General features: G+C 44.1%; 1 protein-coding gene across 7 annotated transcripts in view; it reads right to left on the minus strand.

Moving 5' to 3' along the window:
* PHIP (PHIP subunit of CUL4-Ring ligase complex) overlaps positions 1–26,838 on the minus strand; it is a 305,027-nt gene extending 278,189 nt beyond the window's left edge. For 4 of the 7 annotated variants that reach the window (XM_073336505.1, XM_073336510.1, XM_073336508.1 and 1 more), the window contains exons 1-6: positions 26,542–26,838; positions 26,382–26,440; positions 26,255–26,284; positions 26,075–26,134; positions 12,876–13,026; positions 12,691–12,789 (exon numbers count right to left, since the gene is read on the minus strand). In XM_073336505.1, the coding sequence (XP_073192606.1) occupies positions 12,691–12,789; positions 12,876–13,026; positions 26,075–26,134; positions 26,255–26,284; positions 26,382–26,440; positions 26,542–26,584 (442 nt within the window). In that variant the 5' untranslated portion in view covers positions 26,585–26,838. Of the gene's footprint in view, positions 1–12,690; positions 12,790–12,875; positions 13,027–18,235; positions 18,298–25,460; positions 25,915–26,074; positions 26,135–26,254; positions 26,285–26,381; positions 26,441–26,541 lie in introns of those variants that run through there. The other 3 variants (XM_073336504.1, XM_073336507.1, XM_073336506.1) reach the window with 3 other exon arrangements.
* Positions 26,839–27,995: the final 1,157 nt, after the last annotated feature.

Raw genomic sequence — 27,995 nt, forward strand, 5'->3', positions numbered from 1 at the left:
AGCCAGGTAGGTATGATGTTGTAACATGGATGTTGTGTTTGATGCACCATTGCCATGACCCATGACTTTGAACTGCGACGAACATTGATTTTTCCTTGTTTATCAACAGGCCCAGGACACGGCATGTGATCTGCAGCACCAAGACGTCACACAGGACTTGAGACCTGGAGTGAACCTTGATAAGCCAGTCATTGAGGTACAGGTAAACCTGGATACCTCGACGCCTGAGGTAGGCCGCCACCACCATGCATTTGGTAAACACCCTCAGGACTGTAGCCAGGCCGAACAGGTGCATCACAAGCTGGTAGTGAGCAGGGCCAACTGTGAAATGCAGGAATAGCCTGTGTCCTTGGAATATCGATATGTGGAAGTAAACGTCTTTCAAATAGAGGGTGGCATACCAGCGCAGGAATGATAGAGGCCCAGCGGAACTTTAACTTCTTGAGATGTTTGTTGAGATCTCACAGGTCCAGAATGGGTCTCAGACTCCCTTTGGCTTTGGGGATCAGAAAGTACCAGGAGTAGAATCCCTTGCCCCTGTACTCCTGAGGGATTTCCTCCATTGCCCCCACTTGCAGAAGCCTCTGAACCTCTTGGGCGAGCAGTTGCTCGTGAGAAGGGTCTCTGAAGAGGGACGGGGAACAGGGGTGGGAGGAGGGAACAGAAAGAAACTGGAGGGTATAACCCTGGGCCACGGTGTTGAAGACCCAGCGGTCCAAAGTTATAGAAGCCCATAGAGGGAGGAAAGGAGATAGGTGGTTGGAGAAATGCAAAGAAACACGATCCGGGAAGCAAGCTGGTAGGTCGCCCTCGGGAACACCCGCAAAATGCCCACTTACCACCCGGATGGTTGTGGGTGGAGGTTGACTGGGCAGAGGGCACTGGCTGGTAACCTTGCAGACATCTGTAGCCTCTGCCCTTTTTACAGGCAGGCTCCGACCTGGGTTGGCTCCCAGAGCCCTGGAAATGCTATGGGCGCAGGGTGTACTGGTCCAGGGTCTGTAAGGTCGGCCATGCAGTTTTGTGTCTGTTTGTTCGACAAACAGAGCTTGGCCATCAAACGGGAGGTCCTCTATTGACTGTTGGACTTCCGTCAACAGGCCCGAAGACTGCAGCCAGGAATCCCTCCTCATGGAGATGGCCAAGGCCATCATTCTGGCCACAGAGTCCGCCACATCTAAACCCACGTGGAGGGCCGCTCCGACTACCACTTTGCCCTCTTCAAGGACTGCACAGAACTCCTTCTTGGGGTCCTCAGGCAGCAAATCCCCGAACTTGGCCATGGACTGCCACATGTAGAAATCATAGCAGCCAAGCAGGGCCTGGTAATTGGCCACTCGCAGCTGTAGGCTCAAGAATAAATTTCCCTCCCAAATAAATCGAGCCTCTTCAAGTCTTTATTCTTGGGGGTCGCTGCAGGCTGGCCCTGCCTTTCCCGTTCATTAACGGCCGAGACCACCAGGGAGCTTGGGGCAGGGTGCGCATAAAAGGTATTCATATCCCTTAGCGGGCACATAGTACTTTCACTCTGCCCTTTTGGAGATGGGGGCAGTGACGAGGGAGTCTGCAATAAGGACTTGGTGATCTTTGCCACCCCCTCGTGTAAGGGCAATGCCACCCTGACTGGGGCTGCTGAGCTAAGGACATTGGATAGTGAGTCCGAGGGTTCTTCCAGCTGCTCAGCATGAAGCTCCAAGTTCAAGGCGATCCCCTTTAATAGCTCCTGACGGGCCTTAGCATCATCCTGCGGGACTGGATGAGGGAATCCTGTAATCGCCTCGTCAGGCAAGGATGAGAAGGAAGCAGGCACTGAAGAAACTGACGCCTCCACAGGCTGCTCGACTGGTTCCTCCATAGGAGCTGGGTGAATCGAGGGGGGTGGGGGGAAGGAGGAGCTTCTCCCCAAAGCCCTCTGCATCCAGGGGCAGGCAGGAGACAGTGGCTGATGGGTTCAGGTCAGACTCAAGGGCCTCGGACAAGCCATGTGAGGGCTGCGGAAACCCCAAGGATTCTGGGAGTACCATGGGGAAGCCCGGTGCAACGGGCTGCACCACCGGTAGCGTAGGTACCCCTGATGCGGGGCCCTGGCCCGCTGGTATGGACTCCTGCTCAGTACTGGAGTCTGAAGAGGAGGGACTGCTTCTGGGAGACCATGATGGTGCCAACTGTTCATTCCGGTAGTGATGCTACTGATCCCAGTGCTGCAACATGGATCTGTCCGAGGGTGACAAGTCCCTGTGCTGAGCTCCCGGAGACCGATGACATTTGGCAGATTGTCAACGGCAGCCAGGTGACCTACACCTTGTGCTTCTTCAGCGGTGCCAGTCCACGAAGCAGGAGCGAATCGACTACTGAGGTGGGGAATGCTGACCTGACGGCAACCCATACCAGCGCTCCAGCAACGAGGCTCCTGGAGCAGCGCTGAACACTAGGTCGATTCCAATACTGGGGCTGTAGGGACAGACGCACCTCCATGGTTTGCGCCAAGTCACCAGCAATCTGTGTCTCAAGCCTGGTGAACAGTGCCCCGAATCGGGAGACAGGTGGGGGCTCTGACAAGTCTGCCTCCCCATGACCGAGGTCTGGCAGCTTCGTGAGGGTGACCGCTGGCGACACACTTCCTGAGGAGAGGAGCAGGGCAACACAGATGGGGGCCGCTGGAAAGGTCCCAGGGCGGTTTGCCCTTAGAACGGGACACCACCCTGGCAAGTGTGAGCAGCACCGGTAAGACTAACATGTCCTGCGCCGCCTGAGGCATCGATGGCATGTCCAGGTGCTGGACGCCCACGTCGCTGTCAGGGGTGGCAGGCGCATCTTGGATGGGCTAACTCACTCAACCTGAGCCGGGGCCTGACTCCTGCTCGGGGTGAGGAGCTGCCCTTCTCGGGTCCTTGCTCCCCTCTGGCCCTCTCCTTCCCTTTACAAGATGTAGGAGATCATCCCCCCCCCAGCCTTTCTTTGACTGCTGGACAGTGCTGGAGAGGGGGGATCAGCGTCGGCCCGAAGACAGCACTGGCGGAGCGCTCCATACCAACACATCGGTACTGAGAGCAGAGTCCAATCTGGACAGCTCCAGTGTCAGTGCTGATTCCATCAGGAGCGCCCAGAGACATATGTATCGCTCCTTTTCGGTCCAAGGTTTGATCTCTTTACAGATAAGACACTTGTTGCTGATATGGGTCTTGCCCAGGCACCTCAGACAATTACTATGAGGGTCGCTGATGGGTATCTGTTTTTTAGGGAGATCGCAGGGTTTGAAGCCTGGGGACCGGGGCATGCTCCGTCCCTAGTCTGAGTCCCATCCAAGAATAACTAACGACACTAAGGGAAACTAATAACTTATGAAATTTTCCCTATAAATAGATATCAGCTGATTGAGAAAGAGAAGGCTTGCCAAACCAAGAAGATGTTAAAGTATCATCACTGGCGATAGAAGGAACTGAGGGTGGGGGCAGTGAGCGGCGCCCCTTATACCAAGCCATACGGGCACCACTCCAAAGGGCGCCAGAGCCAGTCCCTTACAGATACCGCTAAGTGAAAAACTTCCGGCACCAGTGCATGTGGCGAGCACACACACCCACAATGGAATGAACATGAACAAGCACTCGAAAAAGAATAACATTCAATTTTAATTGGATTGTGTGTATTGAAATACATTTTTCTTTAAAAAATAAACGTGTTTAAAATTAAATTTGAAATTAGGAAAACCTATATTAAGGCCTAAACTTACTATAATCATTTAAATAAAAATATGCTGTATCGACAAGCCTTCAAATTTTAATGAGTTAAAGACAGGAGACAGAAGTTGATAAAGTACAGTTCAGAACTTAAGAGAAAGAGTCAAACAAAAACACAGTCCCATTTAATTACATTACATGAAGGCAGACAACTAAAACATTGACAAATTTTGTAAGTGCTTATATACAAATGCAAGAAATGTATATACTAAGAAGGATGAACTTGAGTGCCTGGTATTAAATGAGGATATTGATATAACAGGCATCACAGAAACTTCCTGATAATCAATGCGAAACGTAATATCAGGGTACAAAAATATATAGGAATGACAGAGTAGATCGCACCATTGAGGGAGTGGCACTATATGCACAAGAAAGCAGAGAGTCAAATATAGTAAAAATCTTAAATGAATCAATCTGTACCACAGAATCTCTATGGATAGAAATTCCATGTTTGAATAATAAGACTACAGCAGTAGGAATATATGACTGACCTCCTAACCAGAATGCTGATTAAATCTTAGCCCATCCCATGCTTTGCTGCACATTGGGCTACCCACATTTGCCATCCTTGCCTTTCAACTGCCCTTCTCTCCAAATCTTCCCATTTCACGTTGAGGTGCTTGATGTTGTTTAGAACTGTTCGTTTCCATGTTATTTGTGGTCTTCCTCTCTTTCTTCTTGCATTTTCTTGCTTCCATTCAAGGGCAGTATTTGGTAAGCATTCTTTTTCCATTCTCAGAACATGTCCCAGCCACTGATATCTTCTTTTGTAGATTATTTGTGAGAGGGTAGTAAATTTTCTGACTTCTTCATTCGTCTTCCTATCTTTATATATTATTCTCCCATATTCTTCTCAGACATTTGTGATTAAATGCATCCAGCTTTTGCATATCTTTCTTGGTAAGTTGCCATGTCTCACTGCTATATGTTGTGATGGTGATGATAATTGCTTTGTACATGCTCAGTTTTGTCTTGAGGGAGATGTTTCTGAGTCTTCCAAATGCAGCGTTTGCCTTCCCAATTTTTATTATCTCCTCAGAAGTAATACCATCTTGACAGATGGTACTTCCAAGATACATAAAACTGTCCACCTTCTCCAGCTTCTCTTCAATTTTGATTTCTATCCCTATAGTCCCCATTAACATGACTTTACATTTCTTTGCATTGTATCTCAAACCTATCCTCTCCGTTACTTCTTTTACTTGGTTTGTGCATTTTTGTAGTCTGTTGGCATCTTCACTGATAAGAGCGATGTCGTCAGCAAAGTCTAGATCAAATAGCCTTGAATTTTTCCGTTTTAGGCCATATGTATCAACGTCACATTGTTCTAATCTTTTTTTTTCCAAAATGGAAAAAAATGGATTGAATGCTGACAGAGACAGTAAAATGCTCAGGGAGATTAGAGAGGCTACCAGAAAACACAATGATAATGGGGGATTTCAACTATCCCCATACTGACTGGGTACATGTGACCACAGGACAGGATGCAGAGATAAAATATCTAGATACCATAAATGACTGCTTCTTGAAACAGATAGTCCTGGAACCTACCAGAGGAAAGGCAACTCTTGATTTAGTACTAAGTGGAGCACAGGATCTGGTCCAAGTGGCAGACTCCTCAGTAATAGCAACCATAAGGTAATTACATTTAACATCCTGGTGGGGGGGGGAAATACTAGCATTGGCCTGCTAAACCCAGGGTTGTGAGTTCAATCCTTGAGGGGGCCATTTAGGGATCTGGGGCAAAAATTGGGGATTGGTCCTGCTTTGAGCAGGGGGTTGGACTAGATGACCTCCTGAGGTCCCTTCCAACCCTGATATTCTATGATTCTATGATACTAGAGAAACCCACCATAGCAGCATTTAACTTCAAAACAGGGAACTACACAAAAATGAGGAAGCTAATTAAACAGAAATCAAAAGAAACAGTCACAAGAGTGAAATGCCTGCAAACTGCACTGAAACTATTTGAAAACACCATAATAGAGGCTCAAACTAAACATAGACACACACCCCCAAGCCCTAAAATTAGTCAGACGACCAAAAAAATGCCACCATGGCTAAACAACTGAGTAAAAAACAGACACTAAAGGCAAAAAGATCTCCTTTAAAAATTGGAAATCAAATCCAACTGAGGAAAACAGAAAGGAGAATAAACTCTGGCAAGTCAAGTTTAAAGTTTAAAGGCCAAAAAAGAATCTAAAGAGCAATTAGCAAGACACTAACCTCAAAAAAATGTTTAAGAACATCACACGGGTGCCATTTCAGGTGGGGGAGGAGGGGGCGCAATTTTAACCATGATTCCAGGGGCTAGTTAGGCACTTGAAAACTCTAGCTTTTTTGCAGATGAGGGGGGAGGAGAAGAGGGGAGAGAGACCAAAAATTATAACTCAAAGGAGGTCTCAGCTCAAAAAGTTTGAAAACTGTTCAGGATCCAGGCAGGGGATAGCTAGGCTGTGTGTGCAAGCAGGGGAGTAGCTCAGGGTGCTGGCAGAGGGATAGCGAGAGGTTTTGTACAGAGAGGGGTGTAGCTCAGGGAGCAAGCAGGGAGGGGGTAGCTAGTGGCTGTGTGCTGTGGTGGGGGTGTAGCTCAGGGTGCAGGGAGGAGCTATGTCTAAGGAGGTGCTTGCTGGGGGGCCCACCCGTGCACTCAGTACCTAGCTGGCACAGTGGGGGGCAGCTCCACTCCTTGTGGCTGTGCGCACATCAGAGCGGGCCATGCCGTCCTACACAGTCACCATGGCCACCAGTACCCAGTGGTTCCCAGACACGGAGGACTACACCAACCTGAACCTGGAGGATGCGGCAGCCATTACCCAGCTCACCACTCCCACACCAAACATTCCTCCCTTGGGGAGAGAGCAGGGCCAAATGGAAGGCAGAAATTTGGGTGCTCCTCCCCACATATCACTTCTGCTATGTATCCATTTCAGGGGTCACTGTTCCCCCTCCATACCCCTTCAATCTCCACCAATGCGGGGGCCTAGAGGCAGGGGCCACCCCTGCCCTCTCTAAATGGTGCTGCCAAACAATGAGTGGGGCCAATGGATGATCAGAGTGCTAAAAGTGCACTCAAAGAAGACAAGGCCATCAGAAGCAGGAAGCCTGCCAAACAATGAGTGGGGCCAATGGATGATCAGGGTGCTAAAAGTGCACTCAAAGAAGACAAGGCCATTGCAGAAAAGCTAAATGAATTCTTTGCATCTATCTTCACTGCAGAGGATGTGAGGGAGATTCCCACACCTAAAAGGAATGGCCCAAGTGACAAATCTGAGGAACTGTCCCAGACTGAGGTGTCAAAAGAGGCAGTTTTGGAACAAATTGATAAATTAAACAGTAATAAATCACCAGGACCAGATAGTTTTTCCCCAACAGTTCTGAAGGAACCCAAATATGAAACTGCACGTAAGCTATCACTTAAATCAGTCTCCATATCAGAGGACTGAAGGATAGCTCACATAACATCAATTTTTAAAAAGGCTCCAGAGGCCATCTTGGCAATTGCCAAGCAGTAAGCCTAACTTCAGTACCAGGCAAACTGGTTGAAACTATAGTAAAGAACAAAATTATCAGACACACAGATTAACACAATTTGTTGGGGAAGAGTCAACACATGTTCTGTAAACAGAAAACATGCCTCACCAATCTAGTAGAATTCTTTGAGGGGGTCAACAAGCATGTGAACAAAGGTGATCCAGTGGATGTAATGATCTTGGACTTTCAGAAAGCCTTTGACAGGTCTCTCACCCAAGACTATTAAGCAAAGCATGCAGTCATGGGATAAGAAGGAATGACCTCTTAAGGATCAGTAACTGGTTAAAAAACAGGACACAAAAGGTCAGAATAAATGGTCAGTTTTCACCAAAAAAAAAAAAAAAAGAAGAGGTAAATAACGGGGTTCCCTAAGCATCTGTAGTGGGACCTTTGCTGTTCAACACATTCATAAATGATCTGGAAAAGGGGTTAATAGCGAGGTGGCATACTGAACTAATTAAGATAGCTCAGTCCAAAGCTGACAAAAAGTTACAAAGGAATCTCATAAAACTGGGCAACCAAATGGCAGATAAAATTCAATGCTGATAAATACAAAGTAATGCACACTGGAGAAATTAATCCCAATTATACATTCAAACTAATGGGATCGAAATTAGCTATTACCACTCAAGAAAGATCTTGGAGTCACTGTGGATAGGTCTCTGAGAGCATGTGCCCAATGAACAGTGGCAGTCAAAAAAAGCTAACAATATTAGGAACCATTAGGAAAAGGAAACATAAGAAAATATCGTAATGCCACCACAGAAATCCAGGGTACACCCACACCTTGAATACTGTGTCCAGTTCTGGTTGTCCCATCTTAAAAATGATATATTAGAACTGGAACAGATACAGAGAAGGGCAACAAAAATTATTAGGGCTATGCAACAGCTTCCATTCAAGAAGAGACTAAAGAGACTGGGACTGTTCATCTTAGAAAAGAGATGACTAAGGGGGGACATGATAGAGGTCTATAAATCATGAACAGTGTGGAGAAAATGAATAGGGAAGTGTTATTTACCCTTTCACATAATACAAGAACCAGTGGTCACCCATGAAATTAATAGACAGGTTTAAAACAAACATAAGGATGCATTTCAAACAGCAAACAGTCACCCTGTGCAACTCATTGCCAGGGAATGTTATGAATGCCATAATATAATTGGGTTCAAAAGAGAATTAAAGTCATGGAGGACAAGTTCATCAATGGCTGTTAACCAAGATGGTCAAGGATGCAATCCTATGCTCCAGGTATCCCAAAGCCTCTGACTGCCAAAAGCTGGGACAGGACAACAGGGGATGGATCACTCAGTAACTGCCCTGTTCTGTTCCCTCCCTCTAAAGCATCTGGCACTAGCCACTGTCAGAAGATAGGATACTGGGGTAGGTGGATGATGGACTGATGCACCATGGCCATTCTTATGTTCTTAAAAGGTGCTGAATTATTAAGTAACGCAAGGTAAGGGGAAAAACAGTCAACTCAAACATTCTAAATATGTCACAATGTCATATACTGCATTATCTATATCAAAGGTTCTCAAACTGTGGTCCTCGGACCATCAGTGGTCCGCAAGCTCCATTCAGGTGGTCCGCGGATAGTTCCCTCTAAGGTGCGCAGATAGGCGGCAGCACAAGAGAACGAAGGGCCACCCACCTAATTAGTGGAGCCGCACAGGCATGGCTCCACTAATTAGGTGCCTGGACCCTGGAGAAGATGCACATGTAAGGTGAGGTGGTGGCCTTGGGGGATTAGGGGGTAGGGGGCAGTGGGGTGAGAAGAAAGGGTGGGGGGAATTTGGGACGTGAAGGGCTGCAGTGGCCAGAGAAAGAGGTGACTTTCCCCGGCTCAGGGGCCGCTGGGGCGGGGGAGAGACCTCCCTCCTTCCCAGTCCCAGCTCAGGGGCCGCTGGGGCGGGGGAGAGACCGTCCTCCTTCCCAGTCCCAGCTCAGGGGCCGCTGGGGCGGGGGAGAGACCGTCCTCCTTCCCAGACCCAGCTCAGGGGCTGCCGCGGCAGGGGAGAGAGGGCAAATCTATCGCATTAGAAAGGTAAAATTACTCATATTAAAATATGAGTTGTGTGTTTTTATTTGTAGAACAAAAAAAGTTTATTATTATTAATTTTTTTTGTATATAGCACTTTTAGCCAAAGTGCTTTATAACAGTTAGCTAATAGTACAAAAAACATTTGGAAAGATCATTAACTGGTCCGTCAAGACCCTCAGGCAATTTTCAAGTGGTCAGTGAAAAAAAAGTTTGAGAATCACTGATCTATATCATTATTAGTCCTTGCAATGGTGCAAATGCTGGTATTTACATTATTTACAATGTAAGAACGTTCAGTTTCTGTTGTGCAGAAAAGCTGTTGCATTAACAACTTTTGGTTTCAGTTTAGCTAGCAACTGCCGAGAAAATATTTTCTTCATTTGGGCTAGTTCATTCCAAGCTGAGAAACTGAGTTGAAAAAGCAGGAAAGCTTGTTTTCCTTTTCCAGTCTATGAATAAAAACCAGGTGGGAGAAGATGAGATCTAATTCTAAAAAACTTAAGGACCTGGGGCTAGATTTTTAAAAGAATTTAGGCACCTAAAAGCGTGGTTAGGTGCCTAGTGGAATTTTTCAAAAGCACTCAACTGCATCTTCAAGTGCCTAAATACCTTTGAAATCTGGCCCACAGAGACCAGAAGCAATCTGTCAATTCACTACCTACAGTTAATACTTCCTTTAATAAATCAGTTAATTTTAAATGCAAAACATGTTTTGATAAGCTTACATAAGAAAAAATATCCAACACATTTAAGGTAGCCTTATTTAATTAATAAAAGCAATTCTTCAGTGCTGTTTTTGTACATTTTAAATTGAACTGAATTCGCATCCACACACAACTTAACAGAAATGCTAACTGTTATTCACCATTTTCTAACAATTAAAAAAGGGAAAAATTAAGAATTTGAATAAATGTATCTTAAGTTATATGAGTCCTTAAATAAGCATGTATAGATATAATGTATCCTCCTGGTTAACAGAAAGTACCAAAGTTAATGTATAGGCTATATCTTGTTCCATCAACATGTTTTAATACTTATACTAACCAATGAAAATGAACCTTTCTTTAGGAAAATAACTAAAAAGTAAATCCAAAACAAGATTAACACCAATTATTTAACTCAGCAAGCAAGAAATCTTGACTTAAATCATAATTAAAATAAGTGTTAAATCAATCCACCCTTCTGCTGCTTAATATATAAGGCCTGAAAACCTATCTGAGAGCGCTCCCCATTTCAGTCCCAGAAGAGCTATTGAAGACATCTGGTGGAACTTGCTTCCCAGATTTATTTTTATTTTGATCTGTCCCCGCCTCCCATGTCCTTCCCCACAGCAGGTTCCAAAAAAGAGAAAAAAAATCTGTTTTAAATTTAGTTTCCCTCAAGAAAAAATTAAATTTAAACAAGTCTCTTTCCATTCATGTCATCATTGCAAAATCAATGTGAAGATTGCTCTTATGTTGACATCTATCACGTTTACTGGAGAGTTTACAATGGAGGAAGAGGAGACTAACTTGATTTCTTAAAGAGGAATCCAAAAACTCATTAAATGACTCAAAATATTTTTAACTCAGTCTTAAACCTGAAGAGGTCCTGGTTAAGTTTTCACTCACTGCTGACATACCTATTCTGTCCCTATGGAAAGGGGAACTATGGCAGGACTGCATGGATGGAAGCTCAAAATGTGAGATTTCTGCTCTCTGCTATCCTTTCTACGACAGGAAGAGATTAAGATTCAATGAGTTCCCTCCAAAATCATGTACATCACTACCCTCTTTAAGGTAAAGAGAAAGCAAAACAACTGTCCCTCATTACAGGCTGAAGGCTAATGAAACACTTCCTCACGGACAGAGTGAGAACTTCAAGGTAATCATGGAAAACCAAAAAGAGGAGGAAATACTCTTCTAGACTTCTGTTGTTCTGCCATTTTGCAGCCCAACAGAGAGAACGTGTGCATGTTCCATGCTATAGCACAAAGCAAATCTGGACAAAACTAAGAAATAAGCAAATGGGACCAAACAGTTGAAGCAGAGAAACAATATTCCCTGCTACAAGGCCCTTGTCATAAATATAAAGGGAAAGGTAACCACCTTTCTGTATACAGTGCTATAAAATCCCTCCTGGACAGAGGCAACATCCTGTTACCTGTAAAGGGTTAAGAAGCTCAGCTAACCTGGCTGGCACCTGACCCAAAGGACCAATAAGGGAACAAGATACTTTCAAATCTTGGTGGGGGGAGGCTTTTGTTTGTGCTCTTTGTTTATGTAGTAGTTCTTTCTTGGGACTGAGAGAGGCCAGAAAGAAATCCATCTTCTCAAACTCATCCTAATCCAAGTCTCCAATATTGCAACCAGTATAGGTAAACCAGGCAAGGCGGATTAGTTAATCTTTTGTTTTATGTGAATTTTCCCTGTGTTAAGAGGAAGGTTTATTCCTGTTTTCTGTAACTTTAAGGTTTTGCCCAGAGGGGGATCCTCTGTGTTTTGAATCTGAATACCCTGTAAAGTATCTTCCATCCTGATTTTACAGAGATGATTTTTACCTTTTTTTTTTTTTTTTAAATAAAATCCTCCTTTTAAAAACCTGACTATTTTTCCATTGTTCCAAGATCCAGGGGTTTCCGTCTTTGATGATTTTGTAACCAATTGGTTAGGATATTATTCTCAAGCCTCCCCAGGAAAGGGGCTGTGTAGGGGGGATATTTTGGGGGGAAGACTTCTCCAAGTGGTCTCTTTCCCCATTCTTTGTTTAAAACGCTTGGTGGTGGCAGCATACTGTTCAAGGACAAGGCAAAGTTTTACCTTGGGGAAGTTTTTAACCTAAGCTGGTAAGAATAAGCTTAGGGGGTCTTTCATGCGGGTCCCCATATCTGTACCCTAGAGTTCAGAGTGGGGAAGGAACCCTGACAGCCCTACACTAAAACAATCTCTTCAAAAGAAAAGAATTCTATTGTATTTTCCAGAAGTGGAGGCAGACTATAGCGTCTTGAGTCCAAATAAGTCATTAACATGATAGACTATCCTACCTGCAGCTTCATTTTTGCAACCAAGTTATCAGCTAGCCAAATATTGTTTGTTTGTTTTCATTATTTTGAAATATTTTATTCCAATTCATACCACAAGGCTCAAATAAAACAAAAGCTTCAAAACAGGATTGATAATATTTGGACATACATTGTACATCCTGTCATTTTCAAAACAGGATAATTGACCATCCTAACAGAAGTCATGGTAGGCACAAGGTACACAGCATATAAGAAAGTAAATACAAATACACTGTTACCCAACTGTCACGCCAATAAACAATTTCTGCTGAATTTACAAATGTTGCACTAGCAATGTTATACTTTTCAGTGTGATAACGAAACTGACTTACCTATACTAGGTGGGCTGCCATAGTTTATTGGTGACTCTGGAGGCCTACCACAATGTAATGCAGCAAGAGCAGATCCCTTCCACACAACATGTTTGCAACCTATTTGTAAAAAATTACAAACATATGAAAATATAGCATGAAATAATAAAAATGATGTCTTTAAGCCCCCTTGTGAATTTTCATACTTTTATTTGTGCGAAGCAAAGACTGTCTTCCAGCTCCTAATAAGGTTTGCACTCCAGGGACACTCTGAGGAATTTCTTGCTCTAGAAGTGGTCCTAGTCGATGGCATATTTGCAGCAAGTGATCAGGTGCCAAGTGTCTATAATACTTCACCTATTACGTGATAGGAAAAAAAAACCCATGTGATAAAGGTGAAGTCAGTAATATTTCAAAAATGATTATTTTAATCCTCATTTTCTTGTCAAGTTCGTTACCAAAATTCTTAATAGAAATGAGCAATCACTTTAAACAAATGATCAAAACAGATAAAAACCTTTAAGATGGTAAATTTACTCCAACTGGTCCTAATTAATTTCCTCTGTTCAAAGTATATCAACTGTATTATAAACACAGTTCACATTTACTATTTTGTAACTTAAATGAATGACGGAAGGCATAAAGCAACTCTTAAATCATTTTAGTTAATAGAAAAATGCAAAAAAAAGTGTCCAAACTCACATTTAAATATGCTTCTGATCAATTTAAATTACTTTGAAACAAAATGAGAAAACAGTATGGTAAGATACCCTGATACTTATATAGTTCTTAGAAAAGTCACTCTATACTCAGAGAGTAAGTGCTGCAATTTTTGAGATGATTGACTGTATTCTTCATACATAAAATAGAGAGCCAACCTCAATGTTTAGTGAAAAAAACAACTCAACCTTAACTATGGAGGCACGACCAGTATCTCCATAATTTACACTTTTAAAGATAACTTTCATGAATCAAAAAAGTTTGAGTCAAATAAATTTTTAAAACCCTATTACACACTATTTATTCAAATAAATCCACGCCTTTCATACAATAAGGGGGAAAAAAACCTTTTCAGGTTGATTTGGAGATCACTTATACTTCGTGTTAACCGTGTGGCACTGGCATCAAAGCAGATTTCTAACATCGATCACACATGCTTTATGACAGCAGTTTGATTTTAACATCACACCAGTTAAAAACTGGATTTTGTCCAAAAAAGGCAAATCGAAGTCCTTATCTATTCTTTTGAACAGCTTAGGTTACGGGTCAGATTGGTCTTTTCAGTGCTACGGGATCAACTTCAAAATATACTTATATAAGTGATCACAATTAAACCCTATTACAAATCTTTAATCCTGCTATTAACAAATAATATCTTCCAATACATAATCTACTGCTAGCTTAAAGCATCTGAAAAATCAAGAAATATCTCACAATTGTATTTGCACTATTAGAATGCATATATACGTTCTAATAAGAGTACCTAGTGCATACAGGTTTATTCCTTGTTTCAATACTAATCCTGCAACATGTTTTTTATTTATTTTGTGACAAAAAAATCATCCTATATTATCTCACAATGAAAGCTTGTGATGTTTTGTTATACTATAACTGCAGAAGGCCATGACTGACATTTTAAGGAGGATGAACATTGCTCATATTCCTACACTGTACCCAATTAGAAGGAACATACCTTATTCTTCATCAAATGTACTACTGTCTTGCCAACATGCTGTTATCTTACTTTGCACTGCAGTAATTTATTAACATACCGGTGCTGAACTACAAAACTGAGACTCTGGAAAAGACTTATTTACACCAGAATGGTTTTTTTACCTTCTTAAGCTTCTGATGGAGGAGGAAGGAATTTTTCTTTTGTTGTTCTCATTTGAGTCATCTGTCACATATTTATAAAAAACCCTTGTGAATGACTTGAATTCTGACTAGCTTTGAGGTGAGATATGACTTACAACATGCAATTTAAAAATCCATATTTAAAAGCTATACAAGTAGTTATACAAAGCACAATAAAGCATTGTATAAATTCATCTCAAATTCATTTTTTAAAGTACAAATGACTTCAGACACACGTAGTTAGTGTCAACAGGACAGCAAAAACACCAGAGAACTCAAGGACTTACTTGTCATGATTCGTTATTCTAACGTTTTCTTTTTAAGAAATTAGTATTCTGAGACCTCTCTGAATTTGCTTCAATAAAAAGGGTAAGAACTCGAAGAAAATTATAAATTTGGGTGCTTTTTAAAAGCTACACATCCTTGGCTATGAGCAATGTTTAGAGGTGAGTGCAGCTTGTTCTAGCTAAGGAACCCGATCTTGTTTCCCTTGTTTTTTATTCCCTTTTCTCCCTTCCAGGGACTGTACCCAGACTGTAAGTAAATAATGCCCACTGTGCAGCTGTATTTGAAATCAAACACTTTCCATTGGCAATGAAAGTCAAATCTAAACCTGTGTCTCCAGAGAAGAAAGACTAATACAGTATACTAAATTACCGATTTGCCAACTCCTCCCATCAGAATAAGGTTTGTTTAAAAGTATTATTTTACTCAAACAGTTAAGCACCCGGGAACTCCTTAACTTCAACAGCCTGAATAAAAACAAAACAAAACTGAAGTAGATAGAAGATTGAAGCTTGGAGTCCAAGGTCAGCCTTGAAATATACCTAAGCTCCAGTCAGCCTACTTCTTGAATCCGCTCTCCTTTTGTGATTTTTGTCATGTAACTGCATCTGTTTTATAAACAACTGTAAACAAAAACAAAGTCTATAAATGTTTGATTCTAAAAGTGACATTTCAGAAGTACTTTAGAAAATGAAGACTATTTGTATTAACCTTGGCTCTAGTCACTGCAAGAAGGTGCTGTACGTTCTTCAAATACAACTCATGCCCACCATGCAAATTGCCTTTTACTCTAAATCCCAGACCTCTTTTGTGCAAAGATGGCTAATCATGCCAGATTACGGAGCAGTTTCGTGCTGTAGATAAATGTCAGCTAAGGAATAATCATTTGTATTGGTTACCAAAACAGTAAATTAACCTAGTTCTCGGACAAACTAGTAATATTAGCCATCTAAGTCAGAAGTCTCCTAAAACAGGAGTTCTCAACCTGTTTCTCTCGGAGGCACCCCTCAACATGCTATAAAAACTCCAGGGCCCAGCAGGGGCAGAGAGGCAGGGGCCTGGGTATAAGAGTAGTTTGACTTCTATGGGGAAGGAGGGCAGGGACCAGCAAGGCTCAAGCCACCTCCCTATGGCAGGGTCCAGGGAGGGAGTACCACCTCCACCTCAGAAGACCACCCAGCCTGTCTGGGTTGGGGGAGGGGTGGGGGCACAATCAAAAATTATAACTCAAAGGTGCAGGGGCTTAGCTCAGAAAGTTTGAAAACAGCTTAGGGTGCAGGGAGGGGGTAAACTGGGCTGTGTGCAGGCAGGGGGGTACTCAGGGTGCAGGGAAGGCGGTGACTAGGGGCTGTGTGCGGACAGGAAGGTAGCTGGGGCTATGTACGGACAAGGGGATAGCTCAGGGTGCAGGGAGTGGGGTGGCTAGGGGCTGTGTACAGGCAGGGGTGTAGCTCAGGGTGCAGGGAGAGAGGCATTAGGGACTGTGGGACTGGAGGGGAGCCCTCCCAGCACTGTTCCCAGAGGGGTCTGCCAGCCACGGAGCCAGGTCTCCCCACCCAGACGGCTCTTACTAGCTGCCTCTGCAGGAGCAAAGGGGGCTGAAAGCTGAGGAGCGGCTTCAACCTGGGGCACCAGAAAGAGACAAGGGAACACTGCCACTGCCTACTCCATGGCACCAGCCACAGCAGCAGCTGCCCTGCATTGCCCAGCTCCGGTTTCCGGTCTCCGACCTGGCCAGGAGGTGGGGAGAGGAGATGGGGGGGGGGGGAAAGGTGTGGAGCCCCTGGGATTGCCGTGCTCTTGCACTGCAGTTTGGGAGGGTGGAGAGGGCAATGCCATCAATGTCCCCAACTCTGCCCATAGGCTCAGGGCTTCTGCCCCTCAAGGAGCACGAGAGCTCAGGGCTTCAGCCCCACAGGGGGCACTAGGGCTTGGACTCTGAGCTTCAGCCGCAGGGCCCACGGCCAATCTTGAAAGGAATCGCAGATCCCCGGTTGAAAACCACTGTCCTAAAAGACCTTAAAGGGACACTGTTTATTTTTGGACTACTTTTTCCTTCTCCTTAGCTTATAAAAGAATGGAAGTGGGAGTTACTGTAACCACTTCCTTTCCCCTCAGGTGGTAAGCTTATAATTACAGGAATTAATATTACTTAGGAAAAGTAGCTGAAGGAACAAAATTTGTAGTGGAGGCATATACTGGGACTCCTTGCTTTGCAAATTGGGAAAAGGAGTAGAAAAATGCAACCAAAGAGCCAGGATGTGGGGGGATCTGACACAGACTAACAGTTTGGGGAGTAAATGAGTCAAACGCAGAGAAGTAGGTGGATCAGAAAGTAAAAACCATGGAAGGGAGGTGAGAGATGGAAATAAGAGGTTGGGTCGTCTTCTAAGAGAAAGAAGTTTATGGAGTGGGAGTTTAAAAAAACGTGATTGTGCAGAAGACAGCAAGAAAGTGAAGAGTATTAAATGAAGTATGGTAGCAGTAAAAGAGGAATTTGATGGACCAATTATTTGTGAAGACTAAGTGAGGGTAACTAGTAAGAAGGGGGAGTTGGATGGAGTCAGCCAGATTATCCGTATGGGAAGTGAAGTCATTCACTATAAGGGTAAAAAACAAACATCAGGAAGAATGAGCAGTTGAGTGACAGCTACAGAAAGGGAGAAAAGCCTATGAGGTGGCCTGCTGAAGGAAAAGGTATACAAACAGGGAAACAAAAAGCTGAGAGCAACAAAAACAGGTGCAAAGAGAAACCTGGTAAAACTGCTCTCAGGGCAGGCACAAGTGAGAAAAAAAAAAAACACCACACTAAAGAAGAGGGTAGCTGTAAGTAGGGTGACCAGATGTCCCAATTTTATAGAGACAGTCCCGATATCTGGGGCTTTTTCATATATAGGCACCTATTACCCATCACACCCTGTCCGAATTCTTCTACACTTATTATCTGGTCACCCTAGCTGTAAGAAGCCAAGTCAGAAACAAGTTAGAGCAAGACAAGGAGGTAAAGAGATAGGAAGACAGAAACTTGTCTCTATCCCGATGTCTGACAGAGCAGAGGGGAAAAGGGGAAAGACAAAACAAGGGATGAATATTTAGATGTGCAACACAATATGGCTCTAAAAAGAGAGCATTGCACGATTCAGTATTTGGCATCATGATTTCAACATAAAATACATGTAGTCTACAAATAATCTGGGTGGGCAAGGAGGGTTCCTGCCAGGTCTACAAATGCTATCTATATTACGAGATTCTAGATGGATTCCTTCCATCTTGCATATCACCACAATAAGACCGTCTTGCAAGTCATCTTAGATTGTCAGTGATACCTGCGTGCACCCCCATTGTTTTCAAAAGATTTGCACAGATATAAGTGATGTTACTATATTAATGATGAACAAGAAATAGAATACAGCGCTCTCACTCTTACCTGTGTTGGCTCTGCCAAGCTAGTAGAAGTAGAGAGCATGTTTTGTTTTGTTTAAACACCAAACTAAGCAGACTCTAAAACACAAACAGGAATCAGAGGTGTTAAGTAATAAAAGCTATTTTGTGTCAGTTTTCAGACCATAACAATAAAATAATATTTTCTAGAAACAAAGAGTGTTCCATTGACAGTCCTGTATTTACCAATAACTATCTAGAACCAACTGTGGACATATACAAAATGCAACTACACAGATATTCAAATGTCCAGGACCCTAGTATTAAGTTATTATAAACCCATCCTCCAAAGCAATACCTGTACTGAAACATTTTCCAAAATACTGAGTTATTTATTTCTATGCTAACAGTGACCTGAACTAACTATAATTTTATCAACAAGAACTTCATCACAGAAAGAATCTAGTGCAGCAGTTCTCAAAGCCAGTCCGCTGCTTGTTCAGGGAAAGCCCCAGAGCGCCGGGCTGGTTTGTTTACCTGCCGCGTCTGCAGGTTCGGCCAATCATGGATCCCACTGGCCATGGTTTGCTGCTCCAGGCCAATGGGGGCTGCGGGAAGGGCAGCCAGCACGTCCCTTGGCCTGCGCCCCTTCCCGCAGCCCCCATTGGCCTGGAGCAGCGAACCACGGCCAGTGGGAGCCACGACTGGCCGAACCTGCGGACGCAGCAGGTAAACAAACCAGCCCGGCGCGCCGGAGCTTTCCCTGAACAAACGGCGGACCGGCTTTGAGAACCACTGAGCTAGTGGACTGAATTTCCTCAGAAAACTGTTTTTAAAAATAAATCAGTTACCTATATTCAAAGTCTGGAATACTCAATCCAGCCAATTTTAGCCACCTTTTGAGCCATATATATATTGCCACACACTATATCAAGTGTTACACAAGGCAAAAAATTGAATTACAGCAATTGTCATTCTGGAACAGACCAGACCATCAGTATCTTATAACCAATAGCCAGTGCTTAATTTGCTTCAGAGAAAAATAACCATGTTATTGCAACTCCTAATTTTAAAGTGTTCTTATTCTCCCTCTGAGATGCTTCTTTATAAGAATTCATTTCCACATCTGAAGTATCTTCTGATTTATATGTAGGCTAAACAAAGATGGGGATTTGGCTATAAGACACTACAGGGATGTATTTTCTTTTAACTTGAGGTTACTTTTACTGCTAATGAAACAGAGCTAACTAGAACCAACTGTTATGAGATCACATAATTTTTGTCCTATTGCAAACATAGGAAATTTGCAAAAAGTCAGAGTATTTAAAAATTTGTAACGTAAGAATATAAACGCCAGTAAAGGGGCTAACAGAAAGAAAGGTACTACTGTATCTACAGTTCAGCCTTGGGGAAAATTTTCAAGAAATACAGAGTTTACATAAAGGTCATACAAATGTAGAACTGAAAAGGATCTCAGGCATTCATCTATCTAATCCATCCCCATGCTGAGGCAGGATTAAGTATACCCAGACCAACCCTGATCAATGTTTGTCTAACCGGTTCTTAAAATCTCCAATGACAGGGATTTCACAACCGCCCAAGGTAACTTGTTCCAGTGCTTAACTCTTCTTAAAAGTTAGATAGTTTTTCCTAATATCTAACCTAAATTTCCACTGCTGCAAATTAAGCCAATTATTTAAGATACCTAAATAAATTTAATTCGCTTCATCCACAATTATAAAATTTTGATATACATTTTCTTATTCAAACATTTTGGAATTTTAAAATGTTTAAAGTCAATTAAGTTCTGGTAAGAAATACTAGATAGATTATCTTGGAAACTAAAGTTTATTTATTCAAAGTCCTAACAATGCTTCTTAATCATGACCAGAAGGAAACAGGAGCAAAAGGGTAGTTTACTTTCAATGGACATTAAGCATTTATATAGCAACAAAGAGGTGTTAGGAGCTTTAATTGTTGTTGTCATTAAATGGGAAATATCCCTGTCCTCAATTTACTCTAAATTAAATAACAATCTGTAACTCTCTGACACACCCAGCTAAAGTGACCGTATGGGAGTGATTTGTACGATGTGAACACCTGTCTAGCAGAACTAAACTGAGGCCATCTAAATTCACATACACTGAACAGCAGCTCCAGATGGTTATGATTTTTAGTCTCACCATCAATAAGAGATATCTGAACCAGTGACCTATTACCAATCCCCTACACCTTTCAGAACCACTTTCAAAACTTTACAGAGACTTCAAAGAACTATTAGTGATAACTTTATAATATTTCCTAGACAACATTTATCTGGGATGCAACAAACTACATTTTCTTTTGTTTTTCTAGATTCATTTCTCTGAAAATTTCATTTTTGTCCACTTTACACCATGCAGACACCTGTACAGTGCTAGACTTCCTGAACGAGCCACTATCATCTCAGCCATTCATTAAGGGGTAAATTGTTATTAAACAATAATTGCAATATTGTCCAGAGGCCCCAGTAAGCACTGGGACAAACTCCATCGTGCTAGGTGTTGTACAAACACAAATCAAATACAGTGTCACGATAGATCATAAACTGCACTAATGCCCTAACCCACCCCATGAAGACAAGACACATGTTAACTTGATGCAGTGTGAGAAGTCCCTTTGAAGTGAAATTATATAGTGTGTAAAGTTAACCACATGGGGTAAATCTTTGCAGACCCAGTGCCAAAGAAGGTTATTCTATGGGCCCTAAGGTGTACATCTCCCCATTTTCACTTTGAAAACAAGGGCAATACAGATAATACTGAGGACAGAAAGACTGTTAGTAAGGCACAAGAGTCCCAGCTACATTACTGCATCCTCTCCCAAAGCTGGTGTAGACCCCACAATGTCACTGCTGATTTGGGGAAAGGAAGTCAGATATATAAGAAAGCAGCTGAAAGGGAGAGAACAATTGCCTGAATGTCTCAAAGATGAGATGAGGAGGTAGGTACTAGATTCTGATCAGCAGCAGTGGCACAGCTCCCTTTCTGCCTCCTTCCTATGACATCTTGTAAGCTGCATATAGGAATCCTTAACACCCTTCTGATAGCTAGTCTCCCCATGAGCCCAAACTTGCCTTAAACAGCTTCCTCACGGCACTCTTAGAGGGTGAAGAGAGCAAGCTGCAACATCTATGATCTTGTAATCAGCCTTCAACCAAGAGTTCTGTCCCTGCCCCACATAAAGACAGACTCTAACAGAAATAGGCTTTAAAGTCTAACTGTAGAACACAATATATTCAGAAAAACCTGATATTTACATAGCAACGACATTCTCATGTCACAGACTGAGCACAGCTCCACACACACCAGTTTGCAATAGAAGGTTCCCTATCCGCTAAGAGCGGGTGACAGTCTTGCTTTCTCCTTTGCCAAGAGGAGACCTACAGAATAGCAGGAGGCGGCAAGAGAGAAGGAAGCATCCCTGCAACTACAGGGAACCAAAATCACTTCCTGGAACCATGTACCTAGCTACCATGGCTGAGCAGCTAGCTACACATACAAACAAAATAAGAAACAATGTCCTTTTGCTCCTTATCAAGTGCATTCTTTGGGGAACTGGCAGTGCATCTTACCAAGAGCTGTTTCTGTTCTTTTCACCAGAATACCCGAGTCTTCCAATAGAAAATGGAAGTGAAGACTGAGAGAACATAAATATTAACCAAAAGTGAGCTATGAACTTTAATAAACGTGCCTTGAGGTTTTTCTCCTGAAAAACTATTTGTCTCTTCCTTAGCGTTTGTACAGCAAATGGCACGATGGACCCAACTGCTCATTTAAAAGCTCATGTGCTTTTGTGTACTTCCATGATACAAATAAAGTTATAACATAGGAAAGTCAGTTTGACACTTGGAAGGAAGCGACTCTCAAGCAAGGAACACTCATGTAGCTTAGGCCACAAATAGGTGGTTTTTTGAAAAGATAGCATTATAGGAAAATATCTGTTTGAATTATAAAAAAGGAACACAGGTTGAGTTTTTTGAATTTATATATTCTCCTACAGCGTTGAAAACCCAAACAGCACAATGTTAGTTTATCAGAAACTGACAAATGTAGTTTCACTGTTCGAGCAAACAATAAATAAAAAGCACAAATGGTGACCAGTCCATTAAATTTTGTAACTTGTTTGAATAATCTTAAATTTTAGCAATAAAATATGTAATATTTTAATATTATGATTTTATTTTAATAAAATTAAGAATTAACAAAGACAATCATATTCTCCAAGAAAAGTTTTTAATAAATCCAAGTATCTGATAAAACTTAAACCAGAACACCTAATGCATTAAGATGTTATAATATTCTTGTTTAGATAGGTAAATCTGCATTAACTTTATAACAATTACAAATCCACATAAAGCAACGTTTAAAGTCAAATTCCATGAAGTACTGAGTAACCTCAATTACCTTTGATTTCTGGAGTCACTAATTTATCATATTTTTGATACTTTGGGTTCCTATTTAGCTTCTTTCAACTCCTGCCTTTACTGACTTCAGTGGGAGCCGAGGGTATTCAGGTAAGAGACTGGAATTGGCAGATGGCAAAGGATGTCAACAACAGCATTTGCATCAGTAACCTTTTCAGGGCTCAGATTTCAGACTTTTAAGAACCAAAACTAAAAGAAAGACACCTGAGCTGACATTACAGATTGACATCCAACCTAAATATTTATATTAAAGGTATTTTAGGAGTTAAGCAAGCAAAGAAAGCATCTTAAACAACAAACCAAAAGATTTTTAAAAAATCTTAAATGGAACTGTCAGTTCAGTAAATCCTTTTTTTTTTTTAAATACTTCTATGCTGATACTCAATGCCACATTTCAGAAACAAACAGGATTAAGCAATACAGTTAAGGCATACCTTCCTTAATTAAAGCAAAAGTGTAAGAAAAAAAATGCCACAAACAATTAGTTGTCTGTATTTTCCTTTCTCCTCCCCCCATTACTTTAAAGCAAAAGAAAATCATTCAAATACTTATCAAAAATGTAAGAAGGCACTGTAAGGAATGTACAGGTGGGAGAGACAAGTAGTAGCATTTCTCCATATCCATGGAAGTCCTGCACACATTTGGGATTTCATGGATTTTGGAGAACCATATTCCACTCCTCCTCAACCTCCCCAGTGAAAAACTGCATATTATATGCTATAAAATAATAATAATGCTGAGTTGGTATTTATTTATTCTCATCTCCCTTTGCAGGAACCCTCTGCGCTCCAAAAGCAAGACGTCCCCGATGCCTGTGAATCAGGGGCTGTACCCTGCCCCTATATATTCCTCAGTACATCTCTACAGTGACAATTCTACAGTGGCCCTACTAATGCTAGCTCCTTTATCAATTCTGCTAGTCCTTTCCATGCTTTTCTGTTATCACATCTTTTAGGATGTCCTCTTATCCCCTCCATAACCCCATACCTATCCCTCTAGCCTGCCACCTCAGAACCAGCACTTTCAAAACCTATATACTGTGATGAACACAGTTTAAAATATTGTGTGCCTCATAATTTCCTTGTTACATTTTTCTCAACATGTTTTAAAAAACATTATCGACGATTAGGAAAAGCTTATACACATAGGTATGAGAATGTATTTAATAAGCTGAACAGCAAAGGCTCCTTCATGACCACTAACAACATTTAACACAAACTATTGACCAATATACCATAGATCACTGGTTCCCAAACTTTAACAGCCCGCAAACCCCTTTCACTAAATTGTGAAATCTCGTGAACCGCCTCCTAAAAATGAGTATTTCCAGGGTTTTAAGTTTAAATTTCCTCCGCACTCCGCAGGGCTCCTGCTGCTGGACCCTGTTGACCGCCCCAGTCAACTTAGCTCCACTGAGCTCAGGCTGCAGGTTCTGCTGACTGCCGGGGCTCGGGCTGCCAGCCCCAACTGCCCAGCCCTGCTCTCCCTGGGGCTTGGCTGCGAGCCCCGCGCGGAGCGCTGGGGTTCGGCCTGCCGGCTTCCCTGCTCACAGGGTCAGGGCTCGGACTGCCAGCCCCAACTGCTCTGCCCCGCTCTCCCTGGGACTCGGGCTGTCTGCCCTGCAACTGGGTCTCACCTGTTGCCTCCAATGCCCGGGGATCCTCTGACCGCCATTAGAGAAATTTTTCTGGCAACCCCCCTGTAACATTCTGCAAACCCCTCAGGGGTACGCGAACCCCAGTTTGGGAACCACTGCCATATATGCTCTGAAGAAACTCACGAATTCAATATTGTTCCAGCTACCACAAACATCCATCAAATCTATGTACTAAAAATCATTATGAAATTTAAGTTGAAATAACTTGTAATTGCTAGCTACAAACAACAAGTAGCTGCAGTTTCTAAATAAGTTGCTTACAGTTTCCTTAAAAGCAAAATATCCTGGTTGCTGGTCCACATTAGTTAAATGGCTAACAGTTTCCGTTTTAAACCTTGAAAAGAGGCATAAGAGGAAAATTTTCTGTTTGTTTTACATTTACTAGGCACAGCTGAACAGCAGAAATGTTTTTTAAACATTATAAATCTGCAGCTTGACAGCATTTTTTAAATGCTTCACTCTGTCCCAGGGTGAGTTTTTATAAATAAAACCTGCAAAGACTTATTCTATTCAAATTATTCTACCACAAGCATCAATGAGACATTATAGAAATGCTCATCATTATGACCATAGCCCCACTCAAATCAACAGTATTATTCTTGTACGTAAAGTTAACCATGAGTAGCGTAAGTCTCAGAAGGACTGGGACCTACAGCTAGTCTAATCAATTTACAGGTTTGACAGGACAATGTTGCTTTCTGAATGACAATATTATGACAACACATAGGGCAAAGTTTTCCTCTCAGGTTGTCTAGAAATGTAGACCCATATTAAAACAACTATTATGCAGGCACGACTTAGGCCTTTGGCTACTGTTTCATGAAAACCTACAGATCATGACATGTTGCAAAAAATGCTTGAGCCCATCCACAATAGCAGCTTAGCACCAATGCACCTACACTTGAGCTGTATTACAGCTACTAACTTTTCTACTGTAGATGCACTGTCAGAGTGAAAGCAACTTACAGGGAGAGCAGAGTATAAAAAAATCTGATCTATCCTATGAATATGGCAACACAATGTTGCCCTATAAACAATATAAATGCTCCTAAGCCAACATTCTGTTGCACAAGTTGCATGGAGTCAAGAGATAGAGCAGACACCTGTCAATGAAGTTGCCATACCAGGAAGGAAAAGGAGTCAACATACCATTCTGAGAGTCTCACACACAGCCAGGCCAGTACTGAAAGCAAACTTAAGCTTTCTGAACTGCTCCGGCCAATCAGCCAGCTGGCGACCACCCTCCTTCCCCACCACATGTGTGTGCCACAGGTGAGGATGTGGGGTGATATTCGGAAGTTGTGGGATTGTGATGCAGCAGCTCTGAGCCTTTGTGTGTGAGAAGCAGGATTGCACAGAATACAGCGCCCCCGTCTCCTGCCGGCCTGGCTGGCTCCGGCAGGCTCTCTCCGCTCGCTCCTCCCCTCACTGCCTCCTGCTCTCCCTGCACAACATCCATGACGTACCTTTATTTCTAGCACAGTGACTCTGGGGCTCTCCCATTAGGACAATTGTTGTTATTTACCCTCACACCCGGACCCCCGCAGTGGGGGGCTTGCCCCGGGGCAGCCGCCTCCCCTCCCCTCCCCCTCTCCCTCCCACCGTCACTGACGGGGGGGGAGGTCAAAGCTCCCTGAAGTTTTTTTTTTTCCCCTTTTTTTTTTAAGTTGTAAAAAAAAATTTTTTTTGCGGGAAATTCAATTTTTATTGGGCTGCTCGGAAAGTTTCCCCGCCGCCTCGCGCCGGCCGGCCGCTCGGCTCACCAGGTTCTCGTAGCTCCGCGGATGCTCCTTGCCCGTCCAGTCCGTGCGCTTGGGCAGCAGCTAGGGAAGAAAAAGCACCTTTCAGTCACTCACGGCCGCCCCCTCCCCGAAAAGCCCCCGGCGCCCGGGCCGGGGAGAGGCCGCAGGCGGGGCGACCGCGGGGCGTGCGGCGCCGCTTACCTCCTTCTCCGCCACTTCTCGGATCAGGACCTGCAGCAACAACAAAAGGGGGAACGGCTGTGAGTGCGCCGCCAACACCCCGCCCGGCCCGGCCCGGCCCCCCAGGCCCCGGCGGCGCCATCCCTACCTGAGCCGCTTGCTGGCAGGGTCCGTCCTCCAGAAAGCGGGCGATGAGGAAGTAGAGCTCTGCGGGGGGAGGGAGAGAGAGGGAGAGAGACGGTGAGCGGCGGGCTGGGCACCAGCCATTCCTGCTCCGCGGCGCCCAGCAGCCGGAGCCCTCCACTTACCCGCCCGCAGCTCCGCGCTGTGCCTGCCGCCGTCCCCGGACATGGCGAGCGGCGCTCGGGCCGCGCTCCCCGGCGGCGGCGGGGCCCTGCGAACGTGTCCGCCCGCCCGGTAGCTGTCACTGTTCGCTCGGCAGGAAGAGTCTCGGCTCCACCATTCAACCCGCGGCCGGGAGGAGGAGGAAACAACAACTCGCAGGCAGCAGCAGCCCGCCGCCAACGCCGCCGCCGCCGCTGCCGCCACCGCCGAACCACCGCGAGCGAGCGCGATCCCTCCGCCCGGGGAAAGAGTCCCTGCCCCCCCCCTCTCCACCTCCTCCTCCTCCTCCCCCTCCCCCTCCCTCGGCCCCTCGCGCCGCGCGCGCCCGCGCGCGCGCCCCCTGCCCCGACACCCGCTCCCCAGCGGCCTGCCCCGCGGCCCCCGCCGCTGACACGCCCAGGGAGGCGGGAGCGCGGCGCAGGTACGAGCAGGCCGGCCGGCCGAGAAGATGTCGGAGCGGCAGAGGCAGGGTGGGCGGGGAGCTTGGCTGAAAGGCGCTTTCTCTGTGAGGGCTGGGAGGAGAGGAGGCCGCAGCGGAGGGATACGACGTACGCGGGGGGAGGGGGCGGCGGCGGCGGCTCCTCGCAGCGGGCTGGGCTGGAAGTTACCAGTGTCAGGGTAGTCGGCAAATGAAGCGAAAATGCCCCGCGGGAGCCCTGGGCGAGGCGGGCGCGGCAGCCCCCCGGGGCCACGGGCTGCCGGGCGACGCTGCCCCAGCACTCTCCCTGGGGCGAAGGCTGCGGATTTCGCGTCTGTCTGTAAGTTGAAGCGCCCGGCGCGCCGGGGTGTCTGTGCCCGGGGCGTATGTGCCAGCCCGGCGTGACCCGCTGCAACGTCCTGCTCTCGGGGCTGGCTCGTCTTGCTGTTTGGGAAACAGTAATGCCCCGGTTTGTAAAAGCTGAGCAAAGCGCTCTGCATCCTTCGTTGGTACCGCCTCGCCGGGAGCCGGGGGAAAGGATCTTAAAAAGTGCTTTGCTCGTAGACCTGGCTTTTTTTTTTACTTAATGCGCATTGTAGTCGTTATTCCTGCTGCTGGCGCATCATAGACCCTGGATCAATGAATCTTCAGGCTTCTAGGAATATTTGCAAGAGGAGGAGGAGGAATGCCGTGAACATGCGAAAGATGGTGATACTTGCAACCTATGGCTGAACTGGAGGTAATTTATGGGTGGATCAATAACATGCGAAGGTTCTTGAAAGACTATTATACAGTAGCAAGCGTGATTTGCGATTAAATAATTTAAATTGTGTATTTATCTTGCATTAACTTTAAGTAATGATCATACGTTAGAGCAGATGATTTGTTCATTGTTACTTACTGCTTAAAGTCGGCCACAAAAACAAAGCTAATATTCGGCCGTAATCAAACTGACCTCTAATAAATACTGTGTTTTCTACCAGATTTAAATAAATGATA

The sequence above is a fragment of the Lepidochelys kempii genome, chromosome 3, assembly GCF_965140265.1.
Source record: "Lepidochelys kempii isolate rLepKem1 chromosome 3, rLepKem1.hap2, whole genome shotgun sequence".
NCBI classification, from domain to species: Eukaryota; Metazoa; Chordata; order Testudines; family Cheloniidae; genus Lepidochelys; species Lepidochelys kempii.